This window comes from Dendropsophus ebraccatus, chromosome 13 (genome assembly GCF_027789765.1).
Source record: "Dendropsophus ebraccatus isolate aDenEbr1 chromosome 13, aDenEbr1.pat, whole genome shotgun sequence".
NCBI classification, from domain to species: Eukaryota; Metazoa; Chordata; class Amphibia; order Anura; family Hylidae; genus Dendropsophus; species Dendropsophus ebraccatus.
The window spans coordinates 14740244-14757515 of record NC_091466.1 but is presented as its reverse complement, the minus strand read 5'-3'; the positions used below and the strand labels follow the sequence as shown (position 1 = coordinate 14757515).

Here is a 17272-nt window from a genome sequence, read left to right as displayed (position 1 = left end):
AGCACTATACGGTATACTGTGTGTATGACGGAAATGTCCCAAAGTATGCGCATGTCAGCTGCAGCTCAAAGAAGCCTCCTTAGACAAGCAGTAGTACTACTGATGACTTTGAATGTGGCACAAGCATAAGATTTCACCTCTCCAAAAGGTCATTTTTCGAGATGTTGGATGTCCTAGAGCTGTCCTGGTCATTAGTAAGGACAGACATGGTAAAGACCTCAGAAGAGACCATCTCATAGCAAGAACTGCTCATCCGGAGCTTTCCACGGCTGTATACACAACTGTATACAGGCCTGAGATACACAATGCCAAGAGGCTGCTGGAGAAGTGTAAAGCCAGTCTCAGTATGACCGCGTCCTCTCCTCGGGGCGCATGGTTGAAGTTCATAATATGTGAAGACCTCAGAGGTGCGAATGTCAGAGGAAGAAGTGGTCATCAAGAGCTTTCCATGGCTGGGAAACTGTATACAGGCCTGAGATACACAATGCCAAGAGGCTGCTGGAGGAGTGTAAAGCTAGGTCCTAGAGGAGTGTAAAGCTAGGTCCTTTTCTATCTCAGTATGACCATGTCCTCATGAATAAAATTACAGTCCATGACATAAAAGATTCAGCTACAAGTCCAGCTCTATCACCCAACATCAGTGCCGTTACCCTCATGGTCCTTGTAGCTGAAACTCCACAACCAGGGCAAGTCTATCCAACAGAGAACCACCTCCAAAGACATATATATGGCTTTGGGATAATATGGGGTGAACATACTTTTGCCCTGGTATGTGTATAAATTAAAAGTAAATGGTGGGACAAAGATGGGGGGGAGGGGGGCAGTACAAGGCCTTGTCTACATAATGGATTTTCCTATTGGAAAAATCCACTACTTATCCTAAAAAAAAATTCTAATGTGGATTACCGGGTAGCTACACCCAAAGAATTGGGATAATCTGCGCCTGAACCAGCGATGCAAATCTTGGATTTTATCTAAATTCACACAAAAAATTTCAGATAAAAAAATACATCGTATTTTTTACCTCTGCATAGAATTTTTAATATATAGACCCTGAGAGGAAAAACAACTAAAAAAATCTACTTTCTATTCATTAAAAGTCTAAAAAAAGAAATTATAGTAAAAAAAAAAATAACTAAAGGAATCACTGTCCTGGGACACAGCGTGAGGGTTAATTTCAGCCACATTTAGAATTCGGGATTTCAGCGCCTAATTACAGAAAGTCACATTAAAAAAAAAAATTGCCAATTTTTTTTCAGAAATTGGAATTTTTTTTTAAATGTTAAAACAAATGAATTAAAATAAAGAGGTTGAGGTCAGAGATGGAAAATCTCATCTTCTCGATCTCGTAGGGCAGTGGCCCGCGTGGTGACGGTGAGAGGGACCGGTCCGAGCAGGGAACGCTGGGATATTTGGGGGGAGCCCTCTCTTCTCGGGCTCTGGTAGCCGCTGGCTGCTCTGGTGGAGTCTTCATCTTGGGCTCTGAAAGTAAGAAATAGAATTAAAATGTCTTTAAACTAAACCATGAAAAGTGCCATCCAATCAGAAGGCCGCATGTTATGAAGGGGGAGGAGCTGAGCGGATTGATATATAGGTTTATTGGAAAACATTAAGAAGAACTTGTCATTTATTGATCCTATTGATCCTTAGGAGTCCAGTGGATGGGCCGTCCTACTCAGTGATTGAAAAATCATAGAAGAAGGATGTCAATCACTGAGTAGGACCGCCCACTGGACTCCTAAGCCCAGAATAAGGACAGGCATTTTTTTTGTCACTATAGCATAAAAGTTGAGTGAAAGTAAGGCACAGCAAATGCATAGATGAGGAAAGAAGGATGTCCGGCTCCAGATACGGCAAACCCTATTTAACAATCTGTCCAGGTGGGATCACATGTCCCACCTGGACAGATTTTTCCAGATGCTGATCACACAAGCTTTTCATATATACCTTCAGTGATGCTGTGTGATCCGGCATCTTCAGTAAAAAAAAAGAAAAGCTGACAGTGTCACAGAGGAGGGTCTGTGACACTGTCTGTGCCCAACCACACTGCTGTGTCTCCAAGCCGCCACCCCGCCTACTTCACACTGATTGACAGCCCAGAATGAAGATGCCGGATCACACAGCATCGCTGGAAGTATGTATGCGATGCTTGTGTGATCGGCATCTGGAGACTGACAGCATGGTTATATGCATATCTGTGCTGTCAGTTTCCCTTAAAGGGCCTGTTCACACTACAGAATCGAGTCAGCGGGTGGGGTTACTGAGCGGGAATCTCCACACCAATTCCATAGTGTGAACGGGCCCTATAGGAGCTGGATTCCCCCTGGATGGAAAAACAGATGCAATTTTGTGTTATCCATTTGGATTTGTTTTACCCACGGACTTCCATTATATAAAAAAAAAAAGTACTGAAACGGATGCGTGCACAAAAATTGGGTTGATTGTGTGAAACCAGCCTTAAAAAAAACATGGCCGCTTTTTTTCCAGAGACAAAGACAGTTTGGGTGTGGGGTTTTGCAGCACAGTTCTATCGAAGTGGATGGAGCCAAGTGGTAATACCGCACACAACCTGAGGACAGGGGTGGTGCTCTTTCTGGAAGCAAACTTCCATGTTTTTCTAATTCTGTATAGAGGACCACTTAAAGGGGACCTGCTGATATCCCCCAGCCGCTCTTTACCTCAGCACCCGGACCCCCACCCATACAAACGTTAGAAGTTTGATTGAATGATAGGTACACGCTTAACCAATATATGCCTATAGGTATGACTGGTTGCCATGGGTTACCGCACATGTGCAGAGTTACTTACACAGACTCCACCTCTTTCATCTTCTTCACCGCCGCCCTCTTGGAGACGCGGATTCGAGTATCTAATTTGGTCATGAAGTCGACAACGGTAACATCGTCCTTGCGGGCGTCCACGGACATGCTGCGCTGAGGGCGGCTCGCCGTGCCCGTCTTTTCCCCCGCCGTCTCCGAGCCCTCAGTAGGAGACTCCCCATTGGTCAGCTCTGGTTGTTCGAAGGGGACGGGGATGCTGAGGTACTTTTTAAGGAAGATGGAGTCGTTGGTGTAGAGGCGGTTCGCTCGCTTGATCTGCTCCATCTGCGGAAAAGAGACAAATCCGATTAAGAGAGGTCACATGACCCACGATTCGCGAGGTGCGGCCTCCTCGTACCACATAAGGGAAGTCATGTGACCTTTACCATCATAATGCTGCCACTCCTTGTCACATGGATGGGGCATCTACGTACCTCGCACCTCATACTAATACAGCGAGGTTGTCACCCATATTTCCCTGCATCCTGATAGGCCTAGTGCCCCCCACTTGTCCAGTGACAACCCTGCTGTTCAGGACTCTAGGAAAGTAGAATGTATTATAGCAATTCAAAGCAAGATCCAAATGGTCACCCAGCTTTCCTACACCCCAGAATGGCAACTAGAGGAGAAGGGGATATATGGGCTGGGGATTCATGGGAGCAGCCATATTGGTGGCCACCCAGCTTTCCTACTCCCCAGAATGGCAACTAGAGGAGAAGCGGATATTTGGGCTGGAGATTCATGTGAGCAGCCATATTGGTGGTGACACAGCTTTCCCAGACCCCAAAATGGCGATTCCAGGCTAATAACTGTGGAGTCATGTGAGCAGCCCTATTGGTCATCACCCAGCTTTCCCAGACCCTAGAATGGCGACTACAGGTAAAGAGGATATCCGGGTGAATAACTGTGAAGTCATGTGAGCAGCCATATTGGTGGTCATCCAGCTTTCCCACACCCCAGAATGGCGATTTTGGGCTAATAACCATAGAGTGATGTGAGCAGCCATATTGGTGGTCATCCAGCTTTCCCACACCCCAGAATGGCGATTTTAGGGTAATAACCATAGAGTGATGTGAGCAGCCATATTGGTGGTGACACAGCTTTCCTAGAAACAGAGGAAGAGAACGTTTACCAGCATGAAGCAAGAAGATGAAGTAAAAAATTACCCAATTCTGAGGGGAAGTGCTGATAAACCACGAGTGGAGTCAGCGTCACCCACAGGGGGCGCTCATGACAACGCACTAAACAAAACTACAACTCCCAGCATGCCCAGACATCCTTCAGCTGTTACATATGTAATCTGCCCAATATGACACTGCTGAGAGTTGTAGTACCACACAGCTGTACATGAACTGTGAGTACGATAACCCATAACAGGCTTGCTGGGACCTATAGTTCTGCAATGGCTGCCTCTGTAGACGGCTTTGTTGGACATGCTTGGCCTTACAGTGCCCCAACCAAAGAGTTAAAGCTTCTGCCAGTTGGTAAGAAGCGCTACAAGTAGTGAACATGCTGGGAGTTATAGTTCCACAGTGTCTGAAAACCACAAGCTCTTGTATGTATATGAAATTATCTCTACACACGACTTCTAGGTTGAGCTGGGAGTTATAGTCCCACAACAACAGTGTGCTACCCGAAAATGGGCGTGCTGAGACCTATAACTCTGCTAGGGCTTACTGTATGGACATGCTGGAAGTTATAGTTCGACACCACAGTGAACTCTAGGTTGAGCTGGGAGATGTAGTTCCTGAATATTTTGCGTCCCACAATATTAGACAGCAGACGGTATATCTCTGGCATGCTGGGAGTTGTAGTCCCAGACTATTAGACAGCAGACTGTTTCTCGGGGAAGCTGGGAGTTGTAGTCCCACACTATTAGACAGCAGACGGTTTCTCTGGCATGCTGGGAGTTGTAGTCCCACACAATTAGACAGCAGACGGTTTCTCGGGCATGCTGGGAGTTGTAGTCCCACACAATTAGACAGCAGACGGTTTCTCGGGCATGCTGGGAGTTGTAGTCCCACAATATGATACAGCAGACAGTTTCTTGGGCATGCTGGGAGTTGTAGTCCCACACTATTAGACAGCAGACAGTTTCCCGGGCATGCTGGGAGTTGTAGTCCCACACTGTTAGACAGCAGACGGTTTCTGGGGCATGCTGGGAGTTGTAGTCCCACACTATTAGACAGCAGACAGTTTCCCGGGCATGCTGAGCCTTACAGTCCCCCGGAGACGTGTATACTCACCGTGACGCCATACTTCAGCGCCAGCCCCTGCAGCGTGTCCCCCGGCTGGACGAGGTGGTCCACCTTGCGGACCCTGGCCGGAGAGTACGGCGTCTGGACCAGGCTCCCATAGGATCGTGTCCTGGAGCCCCGCAGCAGCCCGGAGTCCCCTTCCCTGGAGGCCATGCTTCCTGCAGCAGCACAATGAGGCTCCTCACACTGTCACATGATGGACATCAAGAAGAAGCTGAGGAAATAATGTAATTACAGGAGAACAGACAACATCTTGTGCATCACATGACCTGGGAGGGGGATTCCAGCAGGGGCTCTCCTCACTTCCCATTGACAAGTCACCAGCCCTGAGTGACAGTGCTGGGAGCCCCTTCTATCGCATGTAGTGGTCAGCCGCAGCTGTCCAGCGGTGACAGCGGCAAAGCAGCCTGGGAAGTGTAGTCACGAGGACCAGGAAAGGCGTAGCGCTCTGACGCAGAAAAGACTACACTTCCCAGAGTGCAACGCGCGACAGGACGTAACTCGCGAGAACGTGCGTGTCCGCGCAAACTACATCTCCCATGAGGCTTTGCGTGTAACTACGGTGGCCGGTTAGCGTTTAAGATGTCGTTTAAACGGGAAGGAGACGATGGCAGCCAGCTGAACGTACTGAAGGTGAGGAATATATGAAGAGTGTTTAGCGGGGAGGCTGTGCTGTGGGGGACTACAACTCTAAGCATGGCCTGAGCAGGTTCCAGCTCTCCTCCTTGTTTGGGGGCTACAGGTTCATACTCCTTGTTAGCTGGAGATGGCATTCTGGGATTTGTAGTGCCCACATTATAAGGCTTGGGCTTTCCTGGTTTGTAACAATTGCAGATTTTTCACTTTAAGTGGGTGGAGTCAAATAGACAAGTATGGCAGCTACCAGTGAGGATTTAGAGGGGAGAGATTGAAGCAGTATTGTATTTTCAGACGCCGCCTCCAAGCCCCGCTACCCGTCATCAGATTTTCCTGGTCTGGAGTCACCCGTTTTCTTCAGCCGGTATTTGTGTAAAAAAAAAAAAAAAAAGGTTCTTTTATCATGGCGGGGTGACACAGTGTCCAAGGGGCGGGGCCTAGGTCTGCCAAAATATCCAGCCCTTGGAGGAGGAGTGGTGCTGCAGGCCTCGGCACAGGCTCCGCCCCTTTGACCAGTACCGGGGGTTTGGGAGCGGTGTCTGGAGGTACAGTATTGCTTTAAAATTCTTAATTTTTATTCTTATTTTTTTTTGTGGTACAGAAAAGGAGAGTCGCCGACCTTTTGGCCAGTTACATCCCTGAGGATGAAGCGCTGCTCCTCAAAAATGGCCAGTGAGTGGAATCTGTTCTCTTTTGCTGACTTGTTGACAACAGAAAAGGTCACATGACTACCGCACTACCCTATAGGAGTGATAAGTTTTTTTCAGGACCACGGACCTTCCAGGACTCAGCAGAGGATGACGGTGATGTCATCAGATGAAGGGGGATAACTACCAACATGTTTCAGGGTCATGAGTACACACACATCAGGTGCTGGGATAACCACCAACGTGTTTCAGGGTCATGAGTACACACCATCACATCAGGTGCTGGGATAACCACCGACGTGTTTCAGGGTCATGAGTACACACCATCACATCAGGTGCTGGGATAACCACCGACGTGTTTCAGGGTCATGAGTACACACCATCACATCAGGTGCTGGGATAACCACCAACATGTTTCAGGGTCATGAGTACACACACATCAGGTGCTGGGGTAACCACCAACGTGTTTCAGGGTCATGAGTACACACCATCACATCAGGTGCTGGGATAACCACCGACGTGTTTCAGGGTACTGAGTACACACCATCACATCAAATGCAGGGATAACCACCAACGTGTTTCAGGGTACTGAGTACACACACATCAGGTGCTGGGATAACCACCGACGTGTTTCAGGGTCATGAGTACACACCATCACATCAGATGCAGGGATAACCACCAACGTGTTTCAGGGTACTGAGTACACACCATCACATCAGATGAAGGGATAACCACCAACGTGTTTCAGGGCCATGAGTACACACCATCACATCAGGTGCTGGGATAACCACCGACGTGTTTCAGGGTACTGAGTACACACCATCACATCAGATGCAGGGATAACCACCAACGTGTTTCAGGGTACTGAGTACACACACATCAGGTGCTGGGATAACCACCAACGTGTTTCAGGGCCATGAGTACACACCATCCCATCAGGTGCTGGGATAACAACCAACATGTTTCAGGGTCATGAGTACACACCATTACATCAGGTGCTGGGATAACAACCGACATGTTTCAGGGTCATGAGTACACACACATCAGGTGTTGGGATAACCACCAACATGTTTTAGGGTTATGAGTACACACCATAACATCAAATGCAGGGATAACCACCAACGTGTTTCAGGGTCGTAAACGCTTGCATATCAGTCCTTCCAGACTATTGGGTTCCAGATTAGCAGTCTTGTTCTGCGGCTCTGCTCTGATACCCTGTTGATGTTTGTTCTTCCTCAGGTATGCTTGCACCGTGTGTCACCACAGACCGGTCTTTGACACCATCGATATGCTGTCCGTGCACCGGCGTGGAAAGAAGCACATAGCCTGTGAGTACCTCCTATGATATCAGTATGTGGCTGCTGTGACCCCATGACAACCCTTACAGGTCTGATGTATCGGCTCAGTGTTATCATGTGAACATTGTACACTACAATGTGCACCCACCATCCACATCAATGTCCACACATATACTGGAGCCAGGATGGATGTGAACACTGATGTGGATGTTTAGTAATAGACATAGGGGGAGATTTATCAAACATGGTGTAAAGTGAAACTGGCCCAGTCGCCCCTAGCAACCAATCAGATTCCACCTTTCATTTTCCAAAGAGTCTGTGAGGAATGAAAGGTGGAATCTGATTGGTTGCTAGGGGCAACTGAGCCAGTTTCACTTTACACCAGGTTTGATAAATCTCCCCCATTATGTTTCGTGGAGTCCTGTTGATCCTCTCTTCCTTCCAGATATGCAGAGATTCTATGGAAAGAAGGCGGCTCACAGAAACGCAGTTCAGAAGCGGCAGCACGAGGAGTACGTCCGGGCAGAAAAGGCCGGGGAGCAGGTCTGTGCCCCCTGGGGGTCATCAGTCGTATCATAGGACATAACCCATAATAAGGGGGGGGGGGTTATCCCCTCTTCTCTTCTCGTGTAAATAGGAAATGACTGGTAATGAATCTGTTCCTGTCTCTTCAGCCTCCGGCTCCTCTCCTGGAACAGACCAAGAAGATTACCCAGCATGCATTGCTGAAGGCTGCACCATATAATAGCTGCTGCTCCAGAAACAGGTATTAGACTGTACTGGTATTTAAAGGGATATTCCACTCAAACATAATATTTGGTATGCTGCTGCCCAAGACTAACAATTCCTTCCATATGTGTTATTATCTATTCAGTCTCCTTCCCCAGTTCTCAGCTGCTGCTTTCTGCTAAAAACACATAAAATCTGTGTGTGAGCTTTTCTCTCTGTCCTCCGCTCTGAGACAGATGATGTAAACAAGTCCCTGACTGGCTGTATCTGCAACTTTGTAGCTTATCTGTAATGCTGGGACGGTTAATCGGAGGTCAAGCTGCTAATGAGCTCACTGTGATTAATCCTCCCAGCATTACAAAGAAGCTACAATGTTGCAGATACAGCCTGCCAGTATGGAATGACTTGTTACTCTCACCATGGGCAGCAACATATCAAAAGTTATGTTTGAGTGGAATACCCCTTTAAGTATGTGTCGCCCTCCCCCATAGGTCCTTGTTAATTGTCAATTCTGGACCCTGCAGAGACTCCTTAAGGCATTGCTACCCTGTTCCCACAATTGGAAAAGCAGATATAAGTATCTCCAATAGGTGAGATCATCTGCCCCTCTAGTTGGGGTTAAACAGGTTATCCAGGTTTGAAAAATGTGGCCACTTCTTCCAGAAACAGCGCCTCTCCTGTCCTCAGGTGGGGTGTTTGTTTTGCAGCTCTGTTCCATAGGAGTGAATGGAGTTGAATTGTAATACCACACACAACCGGAGGACAGGGGTGGCGCTGTTTTTGGAAGAAAGTAGCTGTGTGTTCTTTCTGATCCTGGCTATCCCCTTTAATGTTGCTGATAAAAAATTTTATGTTACATTTAAAGGGGTTATCCAGTGCTACAAAAACATGGCCACTTTGTTTCAAAGACAACACGACTCTTGTCTCCAGTTCAGGTGCAGTTTGCAATTAAGCTCCATTCATTTCAATGGAACTGAGCAGCAAAACCCCGCCCAAGCTGGAGACAAGAGTGGGGCTGTCTCTGGAAGAAAGTGGCCGTTTTTTATTAGCGCTGGATAACCCCTTTAATGTCGGTCTTTATTACAGGCCAGAAGATGTGAGAAGGAAGGAAAAGTCTTCTAAGACTGAGGAGCCCCCCCAATCCTTGTCATCTCCTCAGAGCAGCACACCAATAAGTAGTTGGCCTGTCCTGCCCCAGACTGCAGCGGAGACGTCCTGTCCTGAGCCAAGGAGCGGCCCCACAGGTGATCAACAGAGAAGGAGGGATTCACTTTCTATTCTTTTTTTATCCTGTAATCATTCGAAATCACTCCAGAGCTGCACTCACTATTCTGCTGGTTGTCGCTGAAAATAATCAGCAAGGTTATTGTCAGACACCTATAGTGATTTGTAGTATGCTGGTATAACCTGGGTATGTAATTATTTATGTACAGCTGGTATAACCTGGGTATCTCCTGTATATATAGCAAAAAAGGGGTCCGTGGAGCCTCAGTTACGAGTCTCAAAACACGGGAATAGCCAGATATCCCTCTCTCCAGAGAAGGAAGCCCATTGCCAGGGGGTACCTCCTAGTGGGGAGAGCACCAAACCACCCTGATACGTAGTCCCTCAGGTCCTCACTCTGTTGCGAGCTTTAGGACCCAAATAAGGAAACACCAGGGTGGCCCCTGTGAGTCAAAGTCTAACTCTGTGGCGAGTATAACGACATAAGACAAGGGTAACCAAGGCTAGGCATCCATCCACAGACTGCAGTTTCGGGGTATTTGCCCCTCATCAGTGTGGAGCAGGATTCTGGCTACTGGGGCAATGATAACAATGACCAACAAAACACAACAATCACTGAACTAGGAGGCACCCCTTGGCAATGGGCTTCCTTCTCTGGAGAGAGGGATATCTGGCTATTCCGTGTTTTGAGACTCGTAACTGAGGCTCCACGGACCCCTTTTTTGCATATTCAAATTTTGTATGGGACAATCAATGGAGACTCGTAAATGAGTACTCCATTGGAATGTTTCACTGTTCTCCCTGAGTTCAGTGATTGTTGTGTTTTGTTTATCTCCTGTATATAATTATATATGTACAGCTGGTATAACCTGGGTATCTACTGTATATAATTATATATGTACAGCTGGTATAACCTGGGTATCTCCTGTATATAACTATATATGTACAGCTGGTATAACCTGGGTATCTCCTATATATAATTATAGATGTACAGCTGGTATAACCTGGGTATCTCCTGTATATAATTATATATGTACAGCTGGTATAACCTGAGGATCTTCTGTATATAATTATATATGTACAGCTGGTATAACCTGGGGATCTCCTGTATATAATTATATATTTACAGCTACTATAACCTGGGGATCTCCTGTATATAATTATATATGTACAGCTGGTATAACCTGGGGATCTCCTGTACATAATATATATGTACAACTGGTATAACCTGGGTATCTTCTGTATATAATTATATATGTACAGCTGGTATAACCTGGGTATCTCCTGTATATAATTATATATGGACAGCTGGTATAACCTGGGTATATACTGTATATAATTATATATGGACAGCTGGTATAACCTGGGTATCTCCTGTATATAATTATATATGTACAGCTGGTATAACCTGGGTATTTCCAGTATATATGGATATGCTGGTATAACCTGGGTATTAGTATATTTGTACACTCAGTAGTTCTCCTTATACTCAGTAGTCACTATTTCTCAGGGATCTGCAAACAGTCTCAGTTCAAGAAAAATTTTAAAAATAAGAAGAAGACGCAGAAATCCTCAGAGAGCGGTGAGGATCCTAGTGATGACCCTGAGAGAAGACGAGTAATGGAGCACTACCTGTCTCTGAGGAGGTAAGCACCATCTTACTGGTGATGGTTATGGCGCCCCATGTGGTGACACCCCAGTCGGGCACTTTGTGGTAGCTTCTCACTGTCCTCTTCTCCGCAGCTCTGGGTGGGTTCCGGACGGTACAGGGAAGTGGGTGAAAGATGAAAATGTGGAGTTTGACTCCGATGAAGAAGAGCCTCCAGCAATGCCCCCGCCATGACACCTGGTGCAGGGTCTCTGATGCAGCCGCCATGAGGACGACCAAACGGCCCATACTTGCTGTACATGACTGTGTAATCCGCTGTTCACTCCTCAGCCCACCAGAGGGTGCTGTATCCTCAGGAATTCAGTGCTATACTGATAACTGACTGGTAAAATGACTGTGTGAATTTGTATTTAATATTACTGTAAAGAATGTGGACTATGAAATATATATATTTTTTTATTTTTTCTCTATTTTTTATTAAACTCACCACTGTACTCTCAGATATGCACATAGTAGGGTCACTTTAGTATGAGCAGCAGCTACCGCCCAGAGTAACACCATGTGCAGCATGGACAGCAGCTAGATGGGCCAGGAGGGTCTCCATAAGGTCACGGTATCTGGAGCCATGCTGGCTGCTGGAGGGGGGGATCCACAGAGCAAAAACTCTGCACCTCTACCCAATGTCAGACATTACTAGCCGTGTAACTTGTCCTATTGTCTTGCTGGAAAATCCTGTTCATCTAAGGGTCCATTTACACAGAAAGATTCAAAGGCAGCTGGCTGACAAGCCAATGGCCAAGCATAGCGAAGCGCTTTAGTACTGTAGATTCTCTAGTCTCTATACCTAGCATGTGGAGGGAGAGGGGGTTACTGATGGTCTCGGCTTGCAGGGTGCTATATGGCCAGAAAGGAAAGAAATAGCAGCAGAGCAGTAATGAACTCGCTCATGTCTAGCCACCTATATGACTGCTCTGTGTGAGTCATTCCTAGCACAGTGTCAGCTTAATCAGCTCAGTATAATTTCTCTAACACTGTGTCATGTCATAGCAGAGAGGGGTGGATGTTGTCCTGTGATTGGCCAGACAAGTAAGGGAAAGGAAGTACAGGTGTGACTACTGCAGACAGTCCAGCCAACTACATGCAATGGAAACACAATGTGTCACATATTTTTATAATTCAAAGTGTACCTTTTATCTATGCAGATTGGCGAGCTGTGGCTGGTTATATACTGGTTATACACTGTCCTTGTGAGAGGTGCCTAGAAATTATATGTTTTTTTTTTCCCTACTACTACTAATGTGCCAGAAAGACGTACACATGAGAAGATGGCGTCAGTGTTAGGGTACTATTACACGGAATGATAATCGGCCCTACTGGCCGTGTAATAAACACAACGATCAGCCAAGGATAACATTCATCGGCTGTTCGTTGATATAGGTTCGGGTCTATAATTGTCGGGCACCGACTGTGCACCACTATGTTCGCGGCAGTGCCCAGCTGACGATTTGCAAAGTGCATACATTACCTAGCCATGGTCCAGGGCTTCCCCTGCGCTCTGCTTCTCCCCGGGTCCCGTGCGCTGCAGCTTCAGAGCTGCCTGTCTTAGCTGACAGTCTGCTTAGCCAATTGCAGGCCGGGACCGCCGCGGCCACTGATTGGCTGAGCAGCCTGTCAGCTGAGATAGGCCGCTCTGAAGCTGCAGCGCACGGGACCCGGGGAGAAGCAGAGCGCAGGGGAAGCCCTGGACCATGGCTAGGTAATATATGTGGTTTAAGCAAGGGCTGCAAGGATATCGGTAACTATGTCCATGCAGCCCTTGTTAAACGATTATCGGGCCGTGTAATAGGCCCAGTAAACGAGCGCCGATCTAGCAGATCGGCGCTTGTTTACAGATATTATCAGGCCATGTAATAGTACCCTTAGTCCAGGGACTGGGAACTTCATCAGTCTCCGGAGATACAATTTCAGGGAAAGAGTACATGTAGTTTCAGGATACTCCTAAGGATTAGCCACCATGGGTGTACACAAGAATTAGGACTAGAGCTGGTCAGTATATATCTTATCTTATATATCTTGTATACTTCTTCGCTGGAGTACCCCTTTAAGGATATGTTTACACTGAGCAAATGTGTAGGAATCCCGCCTGCCTCAGTGTCAAACATTGTGTCTACGTCAGAGCTTGTGCGCCTCCGCTGTCCGCCCAAAGAATTGACATGTCAATTCTTTACGCAGAAGCTCTCACGTAGACACAATGTTTGACACTGAGGCAGGCGGGATTCCTACACATTTGCTCAGTGTGAACATACCCTTAGAGGGGTACTCCAGCAAGAAGCTTTTTCCCAGTAATTAAAACACATTACAAAGTTATATATCTTTGTAATATGCTTCAATCACACTATACTTTACAGAGGAGATACTAGACACACACAGCAGTACAGGACAAGGAGTGTCAGGCTATGTTCACACAACGTAAGTTCCGTTGTTACAACAGCCGTGATTCCCACGGAACTTACGTAGTGCTGCCTTCTGTCATGTCAATTTTCTGCGGCAGCTATTCATTGAATAGCGGCCACAGAAAACCCTGTCAGTGCACACTATGGCCGTACGCTCTATAGTGTGCTGTGGGGAGTACTGATCTGGGCGCGCACGAATGAGCCCACATTAGAACTCTGCGGCACTAAAGATCATCCGGAACGGCCGGTCTGTTACATAATGTGAACATAGCCTCACACTGTACTGTAGAGAGGAGATACCAGAAACACACAGCAGTACAGGACGTAGTATCACACTGTACTGTAGAGGAGATACTAGACACACACACAGCAGTACAGGACATGTAGTATCACACTAGAGAGGAGATACTAGACACACAGCAGTACAGGACATGTAGTATTACACTATACTGTAGAGAGGAGATACTAGACACACAGCAGTACAGGACATGTAGTATCACACTGTACTGTAGAGGAGATACTAGACACACACACAGCAGTACAGGACATGTAGTATCACACTGTACTGTAGAGAGGAGATACTAGGCACACAGCAGTACAGGACATGTAGTATCACACTGTACCATAGAGAGGAGATACTAGACACACAGCAGTACAGGACATGTAGTATCACACTATACTGTAGAGAGGAGATACTAGACACACAGCAGTACAGGACATGTAGTATCACAGTGTACTGTAGAGAGGAGATACTAGGCACACAGCAGTACAGGACATGTAGTATCACACTGTACTGTAGAGAGGAGATACTAGACACAGCAGTACAGGACATGTAGTATCACACTATACTGTAGAGAGGAGATACTAGACACACACAGCAGTACATGACATGTAGTATCACACTGTACTGTAGAGAGGAGATACTAGACACACACATCAGTACAGGACATGTAGTATCACACTATACTGTAGAGAGGAGATACTAGGCACATAGCAGTACAGGACATGTAGTATCACACTATACTGTAGAGAGGAGATACTAGACACACACAGCAGTACAGGACATGTAGTATCACACTGTACTGTAGAGAGGAGATATCAGACAGCCATTAACAGTACTTAAATGCATTTAAGTCAGCTCTCCTCTCAGATGCCAGGAGGTACAATGTATTCGGAGAGGGTGCACGGATTCCACAGTGGCTCAGATTTGATTCGCACATGAGGCAGTAAAGGAGATGATTCCAGCACTCCAAAGATGTTAAAATCCAAAAATCTTTATTAGGTATCCATGTTAAAACCCCAAATAGTACAGCTCATGTTGTCTGAACAGATCAACGCGTTCCGTGCCAGACAGCCATTCACTGCATGCACTTCACTAATACTGGGGATTTACCAGTAAAATAGCCACAATTATTAGTCAATCTTCTAGCTATTCACATTAATTGGGGTCTGGTCTCAAGTTACAATGTTCTAGAAACGACGCTTGTATATTGAAAATATTGTAACCTGAGGCCTATGATGATCTCCTTAACGCTGGTCGAGGGCACCAAGTTACACAATCTCCGTAGGCCCCACTGAAGGGTGAGCTACCTGTTGGGATTTTCCTTAAAGGGACAGTGTCACGTTTTTGATAATTTTTTAATGAAAAGTAATAAGTATAAATAAGTCTGTAGGATGTTTTTTTTTTTTTTTAATGTAGTGTTTCAGTATTTTTTTCTAAAATGTATTGCTGCACAGGGGGCTGCCATGTTTATAGTGTCTGTGTGTGACGTCATTTCACGACACACACACAGACACTATACGGCACCTCCACATCATTGAAGTGAACCGACGGAGTCCGTCTGGTTCACTTCACTGGAGGCTCCATCACTGTGTACTGCGCATGTGCATAGACATGCGCAGTACACAGCTACAGTACATGGGGCGGGTGGCGGCGCCATTTTCTTGAGGTCCCAGCCCGAGAACCGGGGAGGAGAGAGAGACCGCACAGTGAGTGGACAGGAGAACTGTGTGCAGCTCTCTCTCCCCCCCGCCCCCACGCCGGAGGGGGAGAAATTTAATAAACTTTTGCTTTGGGTGCCGGGACATTGCTATCACCCAGCAATGTCCCGGCACCAGTCACCGCAGCTCTCTCCTTCTTTCCCCCAGCAGCAGCTCAGCAGCGTTCTGTGGGGGAACGGGCTTGGAGATGCTGCGGGGGGAAGATGGAGAGAGTAAGGCTGATGGCAGGGGGAGCAGGGCACAGCAGCGTCTGCTGCATGCTGTCCCCCCCTGCGGTTGCCGGACCCGAGAGCGATGGGGGCAGAGAGGAGGTGAGGGGATGATGGAGGTGAGGGGATGATGGGGCATCGGGGGGTCTAATCGGGGCAGAAAAATCCTATTCAGACCTGAGAGGGATCCGGCCAGCTGTCAGTGAACCGGGCCGGCGAGGACTGGTGGTGTGCGGGGCTCCCCCGCTCCGGGCTGTGACAGGATTGAAATGCGGCCTGGGAGATGGGGCAGCCCCGGCGTCCAGGGCCACCAGGTGGAAACAGCGGCGGCGGCGGCGGGCGGTGGACGCCGGGGCTGCCCCATCTCCCAGGCCGCATTTCAATCCTGTCACAGCCCGGAGCGGGGGAGCCCCGCGCACCACCAGTCCTCGCCGGCCCGGTTCACTGACAGCTGCCCGGATCCCTCTCAGGTCTGAATAGGATTTTTCTGCCCCGATTAGACCCCCCGCTGCCCCATCATCCCCTCACCTCCTCTATCACCCCCATCATCCCCTCCTCTGTCACCCCCTCATCCCCTCACCTCCTCTATCACCCCCATCATCCCCTCCTCTGTCACCCCCTCATCCCCTCACCTCCTCTATCATCCCCTCACCTCCTCTATCACCCCCATCATCCCCTCACCTCCTCTATCATCCCCTCACCTCCTCTATCATCCCCTCACCTCCTCTATCATCCCCTCACCTCCTCTATCACCCCCATCATCCCCTCACCTCCTCTATCATCCCCTCACCTCCTCTATCACCCCCATCATCCCCTCACCTCCTCTATCATCCCCTCACCTCCTCTATCACCCCCATCATCCCCTCACCTCCTCTATCATCCCCTCACCTCCTCTATCACCCCCATCATCCCCTCACCTCCTCTATCACCCCCATCATCCCCTCACCTCCTCTATCACCCCCATCATCCCCTCCTCTGTCACCCCCTCATCCCCTCACCTCCTCTATCACCCCCATCATCCCCTCCTCTGTCACCCCCTCATCCCCTCACCTCCTCTATCATCCCCTCACCTCCTCTATCACCCCCATCATCCCCTCACCTCCTCTATCATCCCCTCACCTCCTCTATCATCCCCTCACCTCCTCTATCATCCCCTCACCTCCTCTATCACCCCCATCATCCCCTCACCTCCTCTATCATCCCCTCACCTCCTCTATCACCCCCATCATCCCCTCACCTCCTCTATCACCCCCATCATCCCCTCACCTCCTCTATCACCCCCATCATCCCCTCACCTCCTCTATCACCCCCATCATCCCCTCACCTCCTTTATCACCCCCATCATCCCCTCACCTCCTCTATCACCCCCATCATCCCCTCACCTCCTCT

General features: G+C 47.9%; 2 protein-coding genes across 5 annotated transcripts in view; one reads left to right on the top strand and one right to left on the bottom strand.

Annotated features, from left to right (window-relative positions):
* LYSMD1 (LysM domain containing 1) overlaps positions 1-5501 on the bottom strand; it is a 110695-nt gene extending 105194 nt beyond the window's left edge. For 2 of the 3 annotated variants that reach the window (XR_011359482.1, XM_069949820.1), the window contains exons 1-2: positions 5066-5501; positions 2809-3104 (exon numbers count right to left, since the gene is read on the bottom strand). Coding sequence is in view for 2 of the 3 variants with exons in the window: in XM_069949820.1 (XP_069805921.1) it covers positions 2809-3104; positions 5066-5230 (461 nt within the window). In the remaining variant the exon portion in view is untranslated. Of the gene's footprint in view, positions 1-542; positions 1483-2808; positions 3105-5065 lie in introns of those variants that run through there. The other variant, XM_069949819.1, reaches the window with a different exon arrangement.
* On the top strand, positions 5435-11679 carry SCNM1 (sodium channel modifier 1). 2 transcript variants are annotated; one of them, XM_069949812.1, is made up of 9 exons: positions 5435-5710; positions 6315-6385; positions 7600-7688; positions 8104-8201; positions 8333-8424; positions 8879-8977; positions 9474-9631; positions 11122-11257; positions 11355-11679. In XM_069949812.1, the coding sequence occupies exons 1-9, from the start codon at positions 5660-5662 to the stop codon at positions 11452-11454; spliced, it is 894 nt and encodes a 297-aa protein (XP_069805913.1). In that variant the 5' UTR covers positions 5435-5659; the 3' UTR covers positions 11455-11679. The 2 variants fall into 2 exon arrangements, with proteins under 2 accessions (XP_069805913.1, XP_069805914.1); XM_069949813.1 differs by lacking the exon at positions 8879-8977 and having other exon boundaries at positions 5549-5710.
* The last annotated feature ends 5593 nt before the right edge of the window (positions 11680-17272 follow it).